Raw genomic sequence first — 12,724 nt, 5'->3', positions numbered from 1 at the left:
AAAGCATTAGGTTATTACAATGAAACATATAACATTTCGAAAAATGAAGTACGTTTAAAAAAAAGGACGGAAATTAGCTAACTGAAATATAAATCTAAGTCCAAATAATTGAAATTATGCGACTATTCAATTATCTTCTATTTACGTACATATACTTCGGCATTTTATCCGCATCCTAAATACTTTCCAAGCTAAAGAATACTTTCTGAATTCACCGTACATATTTCTTTCTAAGGTTGAAAAAACTTTTTATATTTTATGTTTTAATAAAAATATAACATTGTTCTTATTTTCATTTGAAAAGATGTCTATGGCTTAAAAAGTAACCCTTTCTATGTTCAAAGAATTTTAAATTCCCTTTTGTTCTCTTTAAAAAATGCCTGAGGGGACCCAAAGAATTCTATTGTGCCGAACCCAAAAAAATTAACGCATGCATTTTTAATTGGTATTATTATACAAGTGGATCAATTGTGATTCATTGTTCATTGTCCTTTATGGCCTCATAGTTGAAAATATTATCCAATTCAATTTCCATATATCAAAAGTAGTACCAATCGGTCAATTTTTATGCTAACAGCATAACATAATCAATGGAGTTGGTATCAGTATATTAACTCTATCTTTTCCAATTGATGCCAAATAGCTTTTTTATTTCTTACAAGTATAAAAATACCAACCGTGTTGACACCAATTAAAAATGAAAGTGATAAAAAATTTTAAATATCTTCGAAGAATTTTTACTAATAATAATAATAGTAAAAAAGAATTCTTGGGACGCGCCTCATGCACAAACAGCAGGAAAAAAACTATATAGTTAATCAATCGCAACATTAAGGATAATTACAAAGTTAACTAGGTTTTTTTCTTTATAATGTGTTTACACCTTATGAGTAAATAGCTAATTTAAACAATGCGATATGATCAACATAACAAAAATTATATTTTCTTTTTTTTAAATGAATAATTTTGTGTTATGAGCATAACTGAGAAAATGAAAATGTATGAGACTTAATCATTGTGAAATGATTATACATTTTACCTGATAGTATATGTTAAAAGAAAAACTTGGACTTAAACACATTTAAAAAGTTTGACAGATATATTTTAAAGTAAAAAAGATTATACTGAAAGGGAATGCTGGATTTACGGTCTAAAATGAGTTAAACTTTAGTTGCATCCCACAGTTTTCCACAATTACTCAGAAATTCCTTTACAAATGCTTGATTCTTGATTCTTTCTGTCTAACACTCGCAGTTGCTTAAATTCAATTTTTAGGACCTAAACTAAATGTCTTCACAAATAAATTTTAATAGTAATTACACGATACAATTGTACTAACAAGCTTTGGATACATTATATTGATCGAAGAGCTTTCGCTCCTAAGGTAAAAGCCTATAAAATAATAACCGAACATAATTTGTGTTTCTCAACGTATATCCAAATAATTAAATTAACAATTTTTTTTGTTTTAAGGAAATTTAAAGCATAATGCAATTTTAAGTCCACAAAGCAAAGTCCATTACACAAATAATTCCAAATACTAAAAAAAAATTATTCTATATATATGATTTATTAAATACAAATAAATACTTAAAATGAAAATTATTCACACTGCTGCGTACATTTTTTAATTCTATAGGCAACGTCTGCCATCAACTGGCTCCAGGGGTTTATACATATGTACAAAATATTTGATAGTCTATGAAATAGACTCATGTATTAATAACAATATATTAATAGTTTGGTATATTTTCGACAGAAATGATAACATAGTGTAATTTTTAATATAAACTAACCAAGCAGTACGTAATAGTCAGTTTAGATTCTATCTGTATAATTGCACGGAATTACTTCAATATACTCACTTAATCTGAAGCTTTTTTCACCTATAATAATTCATAAATAATTTTAATTCATAGCGTAATGTTTAAATAGGTTTTATTAACTTTTTCTTCGCTTGTATTGAATTTAATATGATCTTACAAAGTTTATTACAATTCAATGCATACAATTCAATGCTAAATATGCTGTCATTAAGACTTTGAAGATTTGTCCAGTACACCTATCTAGGCAGCTTCCTTTGCCAGGCGGTCAGCCTTTTCCACAACTTCTTCAATTGGGCCGACCATGTAGAAAGCAACTTCAGGTAGATGGTCGTAGTCCCCAGCTAGAATTGCTGAGAAACCTTTTATAGTTTGCTCCAGGGGCACTAGTTTACCAGCATGCCCGGTGAAGACTTCAGCAACTTGGAATGGCTGCGACAAGAAACGCTGAATCTTGCGAGCGCGAGCGACTGTGAGCTTATCTTCCTCAGACAATTCATCCATTCCGAGAATAGCTATTATATCCTGAAGTGATTTGTAGTCTTGCAAGATTTTCTGCACACCACGGGCAACGTTATAGTGTTCTTGCCCAATAATGTTAGGGTCCATGATTCGAGAAGTCGAATCCAGTGGATCCACAGCAGGGTAAATACCCAGTTCGGCAATCGCACGCGAGAGTACAGTGGTGGCATCCAAATGAGCGAATGTAGTAGCAGGAGCAGGATCGGTCAAATCATCAGCGGGCACATATATGGCCTGAACAGATGTAATGGATCCCTTTTTGGTGGTGGTAATACGCTCCTGCATAGAACCCATGTCGGTAGCCAATGTTGGCTGGTAACCAACGGCTGAGGGAATACGACCCAACAAAGCGGACACCTCTGAGCCAGCTTGAGTGAATCGGAAAATGTTGTCGATAAACAGTAACACATCCTGTCCTTCTTGATCACGGAAATACTCTGCAACGGTCAGTCCAGTTAGAGCAACACGGGCACGAGCACCTGGCGGCTCGTTCATTTGCCCATATACCAGAGCTACCTTTGAGGTCTTGTCCTTTAGTGAAATAACACCACCCTCGATCATCTCATTGTATAAATCGTTTCCCTCACGAGTGCGTTCACCAACTCCCGCGAATACCGAGTATCCACCATGAGCTTTAGCCACGTTGTTAATGAGCTCCATGATCAACACAGTTTTGCCCACACCGGCGCCTCCAAACAACCCAATTTTACCACCTTTGGCGTAGGGAGCCAGGAGATCAACGACTTTGATTCCAGTGACAAGAATCTCTTGCTCAACAGACATCTGAACGAATTCAGGAGCCTCAGCGTGAATGGCAGCGGTCTTGTCAGTATCAATTGGGCCACGCTCATCAATGGGTTCACCTGTTCAAAGAATTTCTTAATTTATTTCTTATGTTTCAATATAGTTTACTTACCAATGACATTAATGATGCGTCCTAGTGTTTCGGCACCAACTGGAATTCGGATAGGATACCCAGTATCGAGAACCTTCTGTCCGCGAACCAATCCTTCGGTACCATCCATGGCGATAGTGCGCACGGTATTTTCTCCCAAGTGCTGAGCCACCTCGAGCACGAGCCGAGGAGAACGGTTGTCTACTTCCAAGGCATTCAGAATGGGCGGTAAGTTATCATCGAACTGGACATCGACGACAGCACCAATTACGGCCACAATCTTTCCATTTGCGGCAGCTGCAGCCTTTGCAGCCTTGGCAGCATGGCTACGAGCTGAAAAACGGAGCAGTTGCTTAGTCAGTTTTAAAAAATGAATTTAAATATTTTTTAAATCGTACTTAATCAAAGAAAAATAGCTCACTTCTTAAGTTTAATTGTAAATGTAAAATAAGGACTTGTTGAAGGCCACCGCAGCTTGTGCTTGGTAAAAATACATATACATATATATAAAAATATATATACATATATATAAGTCTAACATTGTATGAGGAGCTTGATTTGTATAATGAATGAATAAAATCTGACGGACACATTCGACTGATGATTCTGATCATCGAATAAAATTTATGGGATCGGAAAAGTTTTTCTCAATACGCCATATGTAAAGCTAGTAATTGGTATAATTTTTTAATAAAAAGTAGTAGTATCAGTTTATTGATTATCTCTATCACTAGATACCAATATATGGTATTTTTATGTTATGTATGAATTATACTTAATTAATTTTTTAATAACTTTAATTTTCAAGCTATATCGTGACAAATTCAATTGCAATATAAATAAAAAGATTATTCAATTTAAAAGCCTAACAATATCGGCTTACAATACATGTACATACCTAGTTCACATGTTCTAGGGCTTACAAAAAGGCGTACACACAAATGTATGAGTAATAAAAATATTTTTTTTTCAAAATTCGGTTAAATTAAGTACTGTTATATATGTTATAAAACAGAAGTAACCTTAAATCATTCCAAATTGTCGTTATGTAATATTTTTTTTCGCTCGTAACACTTTACTGAACGATAGGTTATGTTCGATAATTGCTCTATTAGCTAAGGCACATTTTTTGTAGGGAACTTTGCCATTTAATACAATTTCTATCAATCAAAAATTTTTTATTTTTTGTGCTACTTACACAATTGCCCCAAGAATGGCAGCAAATTCTTATCAGCTTTAGATGCAGCACGTAACGCGAACATTTTTCTCGAACTAACTGAGAAGTGTGCGGGCGAGCAGAAGACCTAGTGATGAGCAAATCGGTAGTAGCGATATATTGAGAGTATTTGCGCTTCCAAAACATATCGAAGATTTAGTATTTTTGCGTATTCAAACCATAATATAGACTAACTTTGTTGATACCTCACAAGGAGAGTGTCCGAATGCAATTATTATATATACACAATGAACTGAAAGTATGCTGTGGTTGCCCGACACTAACAAGTGATGCACCCATGAAAATGGAAAATGGTGGTTAAATGGATTGCAGGCTGATGAGGTAAATGCACCAGCGAAAATAAATAAAACAAGTGAGAACGCTATAGACGAGTTCGCCGACTGTTACATACCCGTTACTCAGCTAAGAGAAATTTACATTATTCTATGGCTTATCGATAGAAAACATATAGAAAAAATTATATTAGTAATGATTGGCGTGACAATTTTGGGCGGTTTGTGGGAGATAGATTGGTCGTTGCAACATCAGGGAACAAACTTGCCCTGATTTTTCGTCTCTGGAATCTGCATGCTAAATTACTATCCAGCTTTTGTAGTTCCTGTGATCTCGACATCCACCCGGACGGACGGATATGGGCAGATCGACTCGGCTGGTGATCCTGATATGAAGATGAAGAAATGATATCACAAGCAAATAAATTCTTTTACATTTTTCTTAGTAAAATTTTTGTCGGCTTGCCTGAAGAATAACGATATTTTAAAACCTAAAAAAATAATTTTTTTATGTTGAACTGGTTGGTATGTGTAATAATTCGGTAGTTTAGTCTTCGTTTCAATACACTTTATTTCACAGTTAGTTATATTATTTATTACTAGTTCACAATGGTATTCTAATACGTGTGTTCACATTCAACTCCATTAATCGACTGGCTCTCTCTCTCCAGCCCGATCGCTCGTCTCTCTGCTTATGTTAGATTAATCGGGAGGGCGTGAGTTGCGCTCATCTTCCTCTCGCACCGGTTCCCACATCCCTCCTATGTTTTTCAGCTTGAGCTTCAACCCAGGTCTCGCAGACGTATCGTTTTCCTCGGATGATTTGGCCAGCAAGTGTTGGTTGTGTTCCTCCAAGTTCGTGGTGGAAGCCGGAACCGTCATCGTGGTGGAGGCAGCTGGAATCTTTTTTAGATGGCTAACGTCCCTAAGAAGTGTCTTACCACCCCCTGAGACTTTAACAATATTTCCCTCTCGCTCCAAGACCTGGTATTCAGTTATGTCAAAGTTCGGTGTCAGCTTACTAGGAAATATTACGTTTTTCATTAGTACCTGATCTCCTACCTGAATGTCTACATCCTTTGCCCCTCTCTTTTTATCACCAGCTACTTTACCTTTATGCTTTTGTATCTGGTCATTATCTTTTTCAGCCGAGTCAGTAAAAACCCCTACAACATCTTGTATGTTAGGAATTTTATCTCGAATCAAACGATTAAACATTAACTCTGAAGGGGCTGTTCCAGTAGTACCATGAGGGGTGACGTTATGCATTAAAAGAAACTCCTGAATTTCCTGCTCCAAGTTCTTCTTGTTTAAGTGTGCAATTTTTAGTCTTTTTACTAGGGACTTGTTTATATTCTCCACCTCACCATTAGCCTGAGGCCAATATGGTGGAGTCCGTATTAGGGTAATGCCATTCAAACTGCAATAATTTTCAAACATCTCACTAACGTACTGTCTACCATTATCTGTCCGCAGGTACTTTGGAAACCCTAATCGGCAGAATATTTCCTTCATTGCCCCAATAATAGCTGTTGAGGATATCGATTGCATAAACTTTAGCTCCATGTATCTTGAAAAATAGTCTATAAAGACCAGGACATATTTTCCATTCGGCAATGGACCCAAAAGATCACTGGCTATCGACATCCAAGCGCTTGTTGGAAATGGTGTTCTCTGCATCGGTGCTGGGCCTAAAGGTTGAGAGACTACTAAACAGTCTCTACATGCTTTTACAAAATTCTCTGCGTCTCGGTCGATGCGTGGCCACCATACCTTTGACCTTAAACGCCGCTTCATTGCAGACTCGCCTGGATGACCTTCATGGGCAAGTTCTAATACTCTCTTTCGAAGTGTTGCCGGGATGACTAATCGTGTTCCTCTAAGCAGAATTTTCCCAAGCGTCGAAAGTTCATATCGAAATGGGTAAAATTTGTTTGATGTACATGGATCCCAAGTGTCAGTCTCCAAACAGGCCATGGCGTCAATGATTTCCTCATCCATACTATTTGCTTGGGATATTTCTGATATGTGTAACGCTGCAGGAACAGAGTATTCGATGACCCGAAAGACATTATATTCATCATTTCGCCAGGAAGAGTTCGTCGCAGCCGGTTCACAAAGTCGAGACAGAGCGTCTGAAATATTCTCTTTTCCCGCCTTGTAGATTACTTTAAACTTGAACGCCTGTATGCGTAAGAGCCACCTTTCAATTCGCGCTGGAGGCTTCGAAGTTGGTTTGAATATTGCCTCCAGTGGTTTGTGATCCGTCACCAGCTCGAATTCTAATCCAGCCAGGTAAAAATAAAACTTCTCAACAGCCCAGACTAAGGCCAGACTTTCTTTTTCCGTCTGTGAATATCGCTTTTCAACATCCGATAGACTCCGACTAGCAAACGAAATTATTTTTAGTTCCTTGTCTCTAGTGAACTGTAATAGTACAGCTCCGAGCGCGACAGGGCTGGCGTCGGCTATCAGTTGTGTAGTGTTATCGGGGTCAAAATAGGACAAGTTTGGTATCTTGGCCAAATGAGATTTTAGGTCCTTGTATGCTTTTTCCTCATTTTTATCCCAATTAAATCTGCAATCCTTTCTTAGCAAACGTCTTAATGGTTCTGTACGGTCGGCTAAATCCGGTATGAATTTGCCAACATAAGTGACAAGGCCCAGAAAACTGCGGACCTCCTCCTTATTTTTGGGACTTCTGAATGAAAGGATTGTGGATACTTTTTCCGGATCAACTTCAATTCCTCTATCTGACAGGATATGCCCAAGAAATTTAACTTTATCCGTCTTCCAAATGCATTTCTCCCCATTCAAGAGGACATTGTTTTTCTCCAATATCTCCTTTATTTCTTTTACGGCGTTATCATGGCCATTTTCATTGGTTCCGAATATGATGATATCATCGATATAATTCAGGACATTTCGGCACGGTGCCAGTAGCTCCTCCAGTCTTCTTTGAAAAATTTCGGGTGCAGAGTTAACCCCGAACATCAATCGCTTATACCGGAACAACCCACGAGGAGTTATGAAAGTTGTTATAGCTCTGCTAGCCTCGTCCAATTCTAATTGATGATATGCATATTTGAGATCCAGACGAGAAAAATATTTCGCTCCTCTCAGTTTGGTCATAAACGTTTCGAAGATAGGCAATGGATAGTTCTCCCTTAAAATTGCTTTATTGGCTAGTCTCATGTCTATACAGATGCGGAGATCCCCGTTTTCTTTGAATGTCATGACCATTGGTGAGATCCATTGAGAATGTCCTATTACTGGTTCAATGATATCGAGGGCTAACGCTTCCTCCAGTTTTCCAATAACTTTCTCTTCCAACGCTATTGGAATCCGCCTCATCGGTTGTTGAACTGGTTTGATGTCTGGGTCAATGGATAGTTTAACTGGCAATCCTTTCCATTTTGGAAATGGAGATACGCTCTCTATACTGTGGACTTCCAAACCGAGTCGTAATACTTGTAGCTTTATCGCCGTTTCCTTGCCCAGTAGTGATTGTTTTCCTTTTTTAATTACAAAAAATGGAGCAATTACCTCCGGGTTAGATCCAATGGATACAGGTGCATCAAAACAACAGATTATTTGCAGTAATTCGTCTGAAGCATATGCTCTAAAATGATTCGAGCAGTCCCATTGGACGTTGAAAATTGTTGCTTTCTTATCTTGTAGAATTGACCAATCCTCCGGACTTATGAGATTGAAACGTGATCCTGAGTCGATGATGAAAGGCATTTCTTGGCCACCCACTTGGCATTTGATTACTTCGTCTTCGTCGTCACTTAGAATTTTAAAACAGTTATTTGCCGGTTTCTTATCATCCCCTTCATTTACCAGGTTCACGTTTGAGCGTTGTCGTTTTGTTGCATTGCTGTTGTTCTGGTTTCCTGGTCGCTTTAAATTGGTTCGGCACTTGTTTGCAAAGTGCCCGAACCGTGTGCATTTATTGCATTGTTGTTTTAAGGCTGGACAATTGGGGCTATTATGGTTGTGGCCTTTTCGACCACATCTGCTGCACTCCCACTGCATGTTGGACGATTTTGTATTCGTTTGTATTCTGTTTATTCCCTCCAGATTCAGCTGTGGTCGCATTATCTCGGACTCTTTGTTGATTTCTTCCTCCATTTGGCAGAGATTTATTATCTCCGATAAATTGTACTCTTTTTCCAAAAGTTTCCGTTTTAGGCTTATGTTGGCGCAGCTATCGATGATCTTATCCTTTAAACAGATCTCCTCGATTTCGGCTTTAGTGGATCCAAAATCGCATTTTTGAATTTGGTATCTCAGCCTCAATACAAACTTCGCAAATGTCTCCCCCTCTGCAGGAGAAAGGTTCCTAAATAAATGTCTCTCGAAACTTGAGTTCTGTTTCGGCGAGAAAAACGCATTCAACTTATCGACTAACGTCTGAAATATGTCGGTCTGGTCTCCAGCCGCCGTTTCTGTTATCACGGCTCCGGGCAGTGAAAATGCTACCGTTTGTAGCTGAGGGCCGCCAAGATGTAACAGTTTGTTTCTTTTCCGGGATGGTGAACTGATGATCTCCTCAGCTTGCACATATATTTCGAAAGCTCTAAGCCATTTCTCCCATTCCACACGCAACAGGGACTTCTCAATCGTCTCGCAAAGAAACGGCCTGATTACGCTCTCTGCCATTGCTTGTAGGTCGACTATCGACTGATACTTTAGTACAGCCCCTGATCCAAATCAGCTCATATCTAATTATTCGACTCGTACCTTTAGTACAGCCCCTGACTTGAATCAGCTTATGATTATTTGTTCGGCTCGTACATCTAGTACAGCCCCTGACTTAAGTCAGCTCAAAATTATTTACTCGGCTTGTACATCTAGTACAGCCCCTGACTTAAGTCAGCTCAAAATTATTTACTCGGCTTGTACTTTTAGTACAGCCCCTGACCCAAGTCAGATAGAACAGTAATAAAATCTGTGTCTCTTGGCACTGTCACTGTAATTTGTCAGTTGTTTTTCTCTTTCCTTTTATTTTTCATTCTTTTATTGTTGTTGTGTTTTTTTTTTTACATACGAGCTGCCATAACTGAAATGCCTGCGAGCATTCTTATATTTTATTCATTTTCCTTCATTCTCTCTTCTCTTCATCACATTCGTTCGTCAGCGTGCATTTGCCCGCGCGTTCATATATATACGAAGAACGCCAGGGAACGAAAAGAACAAACTAACGGGACTGTTGCGTGCTAATTTCAGCATATGCCGGTTTGCACTGAATTTTTCTTATTTTGATTAATTTATAAGTTGTTTTTTTTTTTTTTTTTACCTCGTCGCCAATGTAATAATTCGGTAGTTTAGTCTTCGTTTCAATACACTTTATTTCACAGTTAGTTATATTATTTATTACTAGTTCACAATGGTATTCTAATACGTGTGTTCACATTCAACTCCATTAATCGACTGGCTCTCTCTCTCCAGCCCGATCGCTCGTCTCTCTGCTTATGTTAGATTAATCGGGAGGGCGTGAGTTGCGCTCATCTTCCTCTCGCACCGGTTCCCACAGTATGGGAAACTTAAGTTTTACCACTTTTGCTAAAGCCCTTCAGTTTAGCGAGCAACAGCTATAAACATTTCCTATTACCCATCACTAAAAGCCAAATAGGCTTATAAAAATCTTTTTAAATTATCGATCCATCGATATTTCCCTTGTATTTTTCCACCCTACCCACATGTGGGCATTTTCTGAAATATATAGATATCCCCAACGCTCAATGAAAAAAAATGAAAAACTCTTTTGCCGACAGGCGGAAAAACCTCGGAACCAATTTCTGGAGGAGGAACAGTACGTGAACCTGGCCTCAGCTGCTCGTGAGTGCTGCGGCGGTGCTCTTTGGGATTTCGATGGTCAGACCGACGAAGCCTGGCTGATGCAGTGTCCCAAGGGTACAGACCCACATCTGCTAGCCGGCAAGCGCATCAAGCTACCTGGCAGGAAGAGCGTGGGCGATCTCCAGGTTCGTGCCGTCAAAAACTCGACGTTACAGAGCGAGTCACTGGGCTATTTGAGATATATAGGTCCCCATGCCCTTCGGAAAATTCCCTTTGTTGGCTATGTGGTAATCAGCAAGCGTCTATATAACAAGCAACCGCTACCAGGTCAGAAGGAACAGGTCATTCCCGCTGACCTAACGCTACCCAAGTACTTATTACGTGAACGGCATCCGTTGTTCGGGCGCAGCTACAAGCAACGCATCGAATTACCGAAGATGATTTCCACATCTCTTAGTCAGGCAGACAAAAAATTCTTGGAAGCTAGTGCAAAGCTTGGCAGCACCGCTAACTACTACAAGATCCGGAGCAAGCTTCTCACCACCACACAAACGCTAGAACAAAAAGAAGACGATGTTCGACAGTCGGTGCTTACCGGGCGTACGCCACAGTTCATGAAGACAACAATAATCCCGGATCAATATAAAGATCTCTTAGACGAAGAGGACGTCGGTAAAAATATAGTGAACCCAGCAGACGAAATTGGTCCTGCCAAAATGCGCAAGAAAAAATTTAATTCAAACAAACACAAAAAAGAGGAAATACAGGAGGGAAATGGACAAATAAACAAAAGAAGCTTAAATTAAATGAAAACAACAGCCGCTAATGACCTGGACGAAGTGATTGTGCAAGAAGTCTTAAAAACGTCAAATGACTAACATTAAGAGTTAGAGTTTGCTTAAGACAAATTCACATACCATACTTACTTTAATAAATAAAAATATGTAAAGATTTTGATTATAGAATATCACATATAAACTGCATAAGTTTATGTAGTTTTATAAAGTGGAATATGAAAAAAGTGAAGAGATTATTCTAGATTTATAATAAATTTTAAATTCACAGCTCTATGAACGCTGATATTAATATGAGATAAATACCTTAATAGTTGCGGAGAAAGGGCGGTGGAAGTAAGAATTAATAAAAGTTAAGATATAGAAAATTTAAAAAAATACTAGGAATACGCGTTGAGTATGTTCCGATTAAAAGAGATTTGTGTACTAAAATTATTTCAACAGCTTGATATTTAAAACGTTAAAGTTATTTGACATTACATTACATTAAATTGAGTGTTTAGCACAATTAAAACTTTTCTCAGTCGGCATGCGACAATTATAAACACTCATCCGCGTTAAAAATACGCTAGCATAATTTAATTTAAATAATTATTCAGAGTTGCCAATTTTTGTTACTTCAGCAAATGACACCAATCACTTTGCGATTAATAGATAACCCTTTAAAACTACACGAACATGTGTTGAACAACAGCAAATGGATTTCTCAGTTTAGTGTTTTAATTGGTCTATTTAAAACAATTTGGTACGGGCTATGAATGGAACTGATCTCTGATAAAGATGAAGAGACTTAAAGTGTACCTAAAGGATGGCATCAATGTGGCGGCGGTAATGGGTCTAGGCGATACTATAGCCCAGTTATTTTTTGATAAGAAACCGTTGGACGAATGGGATGCGGGGCGAACCCTGCGATTTGGTATCGTTGGACTGGTGTTCGTTGGCCCAACTTTGGGCCGGTGGTACCATTTTTTGGAGTCCCGGGTTCCCAAAACCTACTCGCCAATGCGGCGGGGAGTTACCAAAATGCTGGTCGACCAGACCCTTTTTGCGCCACCCTTTACCATGGCCATGTCCTTTCTGGTGCCACTGGTTAACGGAGAGCCCATCGATCGAATCCGGCAGCGCATTCTTGATTCCTACGTATCTATATTGATCCGTAACTACATGCTCTGGCCGGCCGCACAGATGCTAAACTTCAGGTTCGTGCCGCTGGGCTACCAAGTGCTCTACGCCCAGTTCATCGCCCTCGTATGGAACTGCTACCTGTCCATGATACTTAATAGCTAGGGCACTGAGTTTCCCCGCATTAGTAATACGGTTCCTGTTTATCAAATTTATCAAATATATTATAATACAACATGTGACTTCTGATTAAA

The 12,724-nt window shown here is 38.6% G+C and overlaps 3 protein-coding genes across 3 annotated transcripts; 2 read left to right on the top strand and 1 right to left on the bottom strand.

Annotated features, from left to right (window-relative positions):
- Positions 1 to 1,921: 1,921 nt before the first annotated feature.
- On the bottom strand, positions 1,922 to 4,558 carry LOC6620106 (ATP synthase subunit beta, mitochondrial). The gene is made up of 3 exons (XM_002044282.2): positions 4,439 to 4,558; positions 3,262 to 3,573; positions 1,922 to 3,208 (listed from the first exon to the last, which is right to left on the bottom strand). The coding sequence occupies exons 1-3, from the start codon at positions 4,500 to 4,502 to the stop codon at positions 2,067 to 2,069; spliced, it is 1,518 nt and encodes a 505-aa protein (XP_002044318.2). The 5' UTR covers positions 4,503 to 4,558; the 3' UTR covers positions 1,922 to 2,066.
- A 5,854-nt stretch (positions 4,559 to 10,412) lies between these two features.
- Positions 10,413 to 11,624, top strand: LOC6620105. The gene has a single exon (XM_002044281.2). The coding sequence runs from the start codon at positions 10,455 to 10,457 to the stop codon at positions 11,358 to 11,360; it is 906 nt and encodes a 301-aa protein (XP_002044317.2). The 5' UTR covers positions 10,413 to 10,454; the 3' UTR covers positions 11,361 to 11,624.
- A 121-nt stretch (positions 11,625 to 11,745) lies between these two features.
- Positions 11,746 to 12,724, top strand: LOC6620104 (mpv17-like protein). The gene has a single exon (XM_002044280.2). It carries the CDS (start codon positions 12,129 to 12,131, stop codon positions 12,633 to 12,635), a length of 507 nt encoding a protein of 168 aa, XP_002044316.1. The 5' UTR covers positions 11,746 to 12,128; the 3' UTR covers positions 12,636 to 12,724.

Source organism: Drosophila sechellia, chromosome 4 (assembly GCF_004382195.2).
Source record: "Drosophila sechellia strain sech25 chromosome 4, ASM438219v1, whole genome shotgun sequence".
Classification (NCBI taxonomy): domain Eukaryota; kingdom Metazoa; phylum Arthropoda; class Insecta; order Diptera; family Drosophilidae; genus Drosophila; species Drosophila sechellia.
This window is presented reverse-complemented; position numbering and strand designations above follow the sequence as displayed.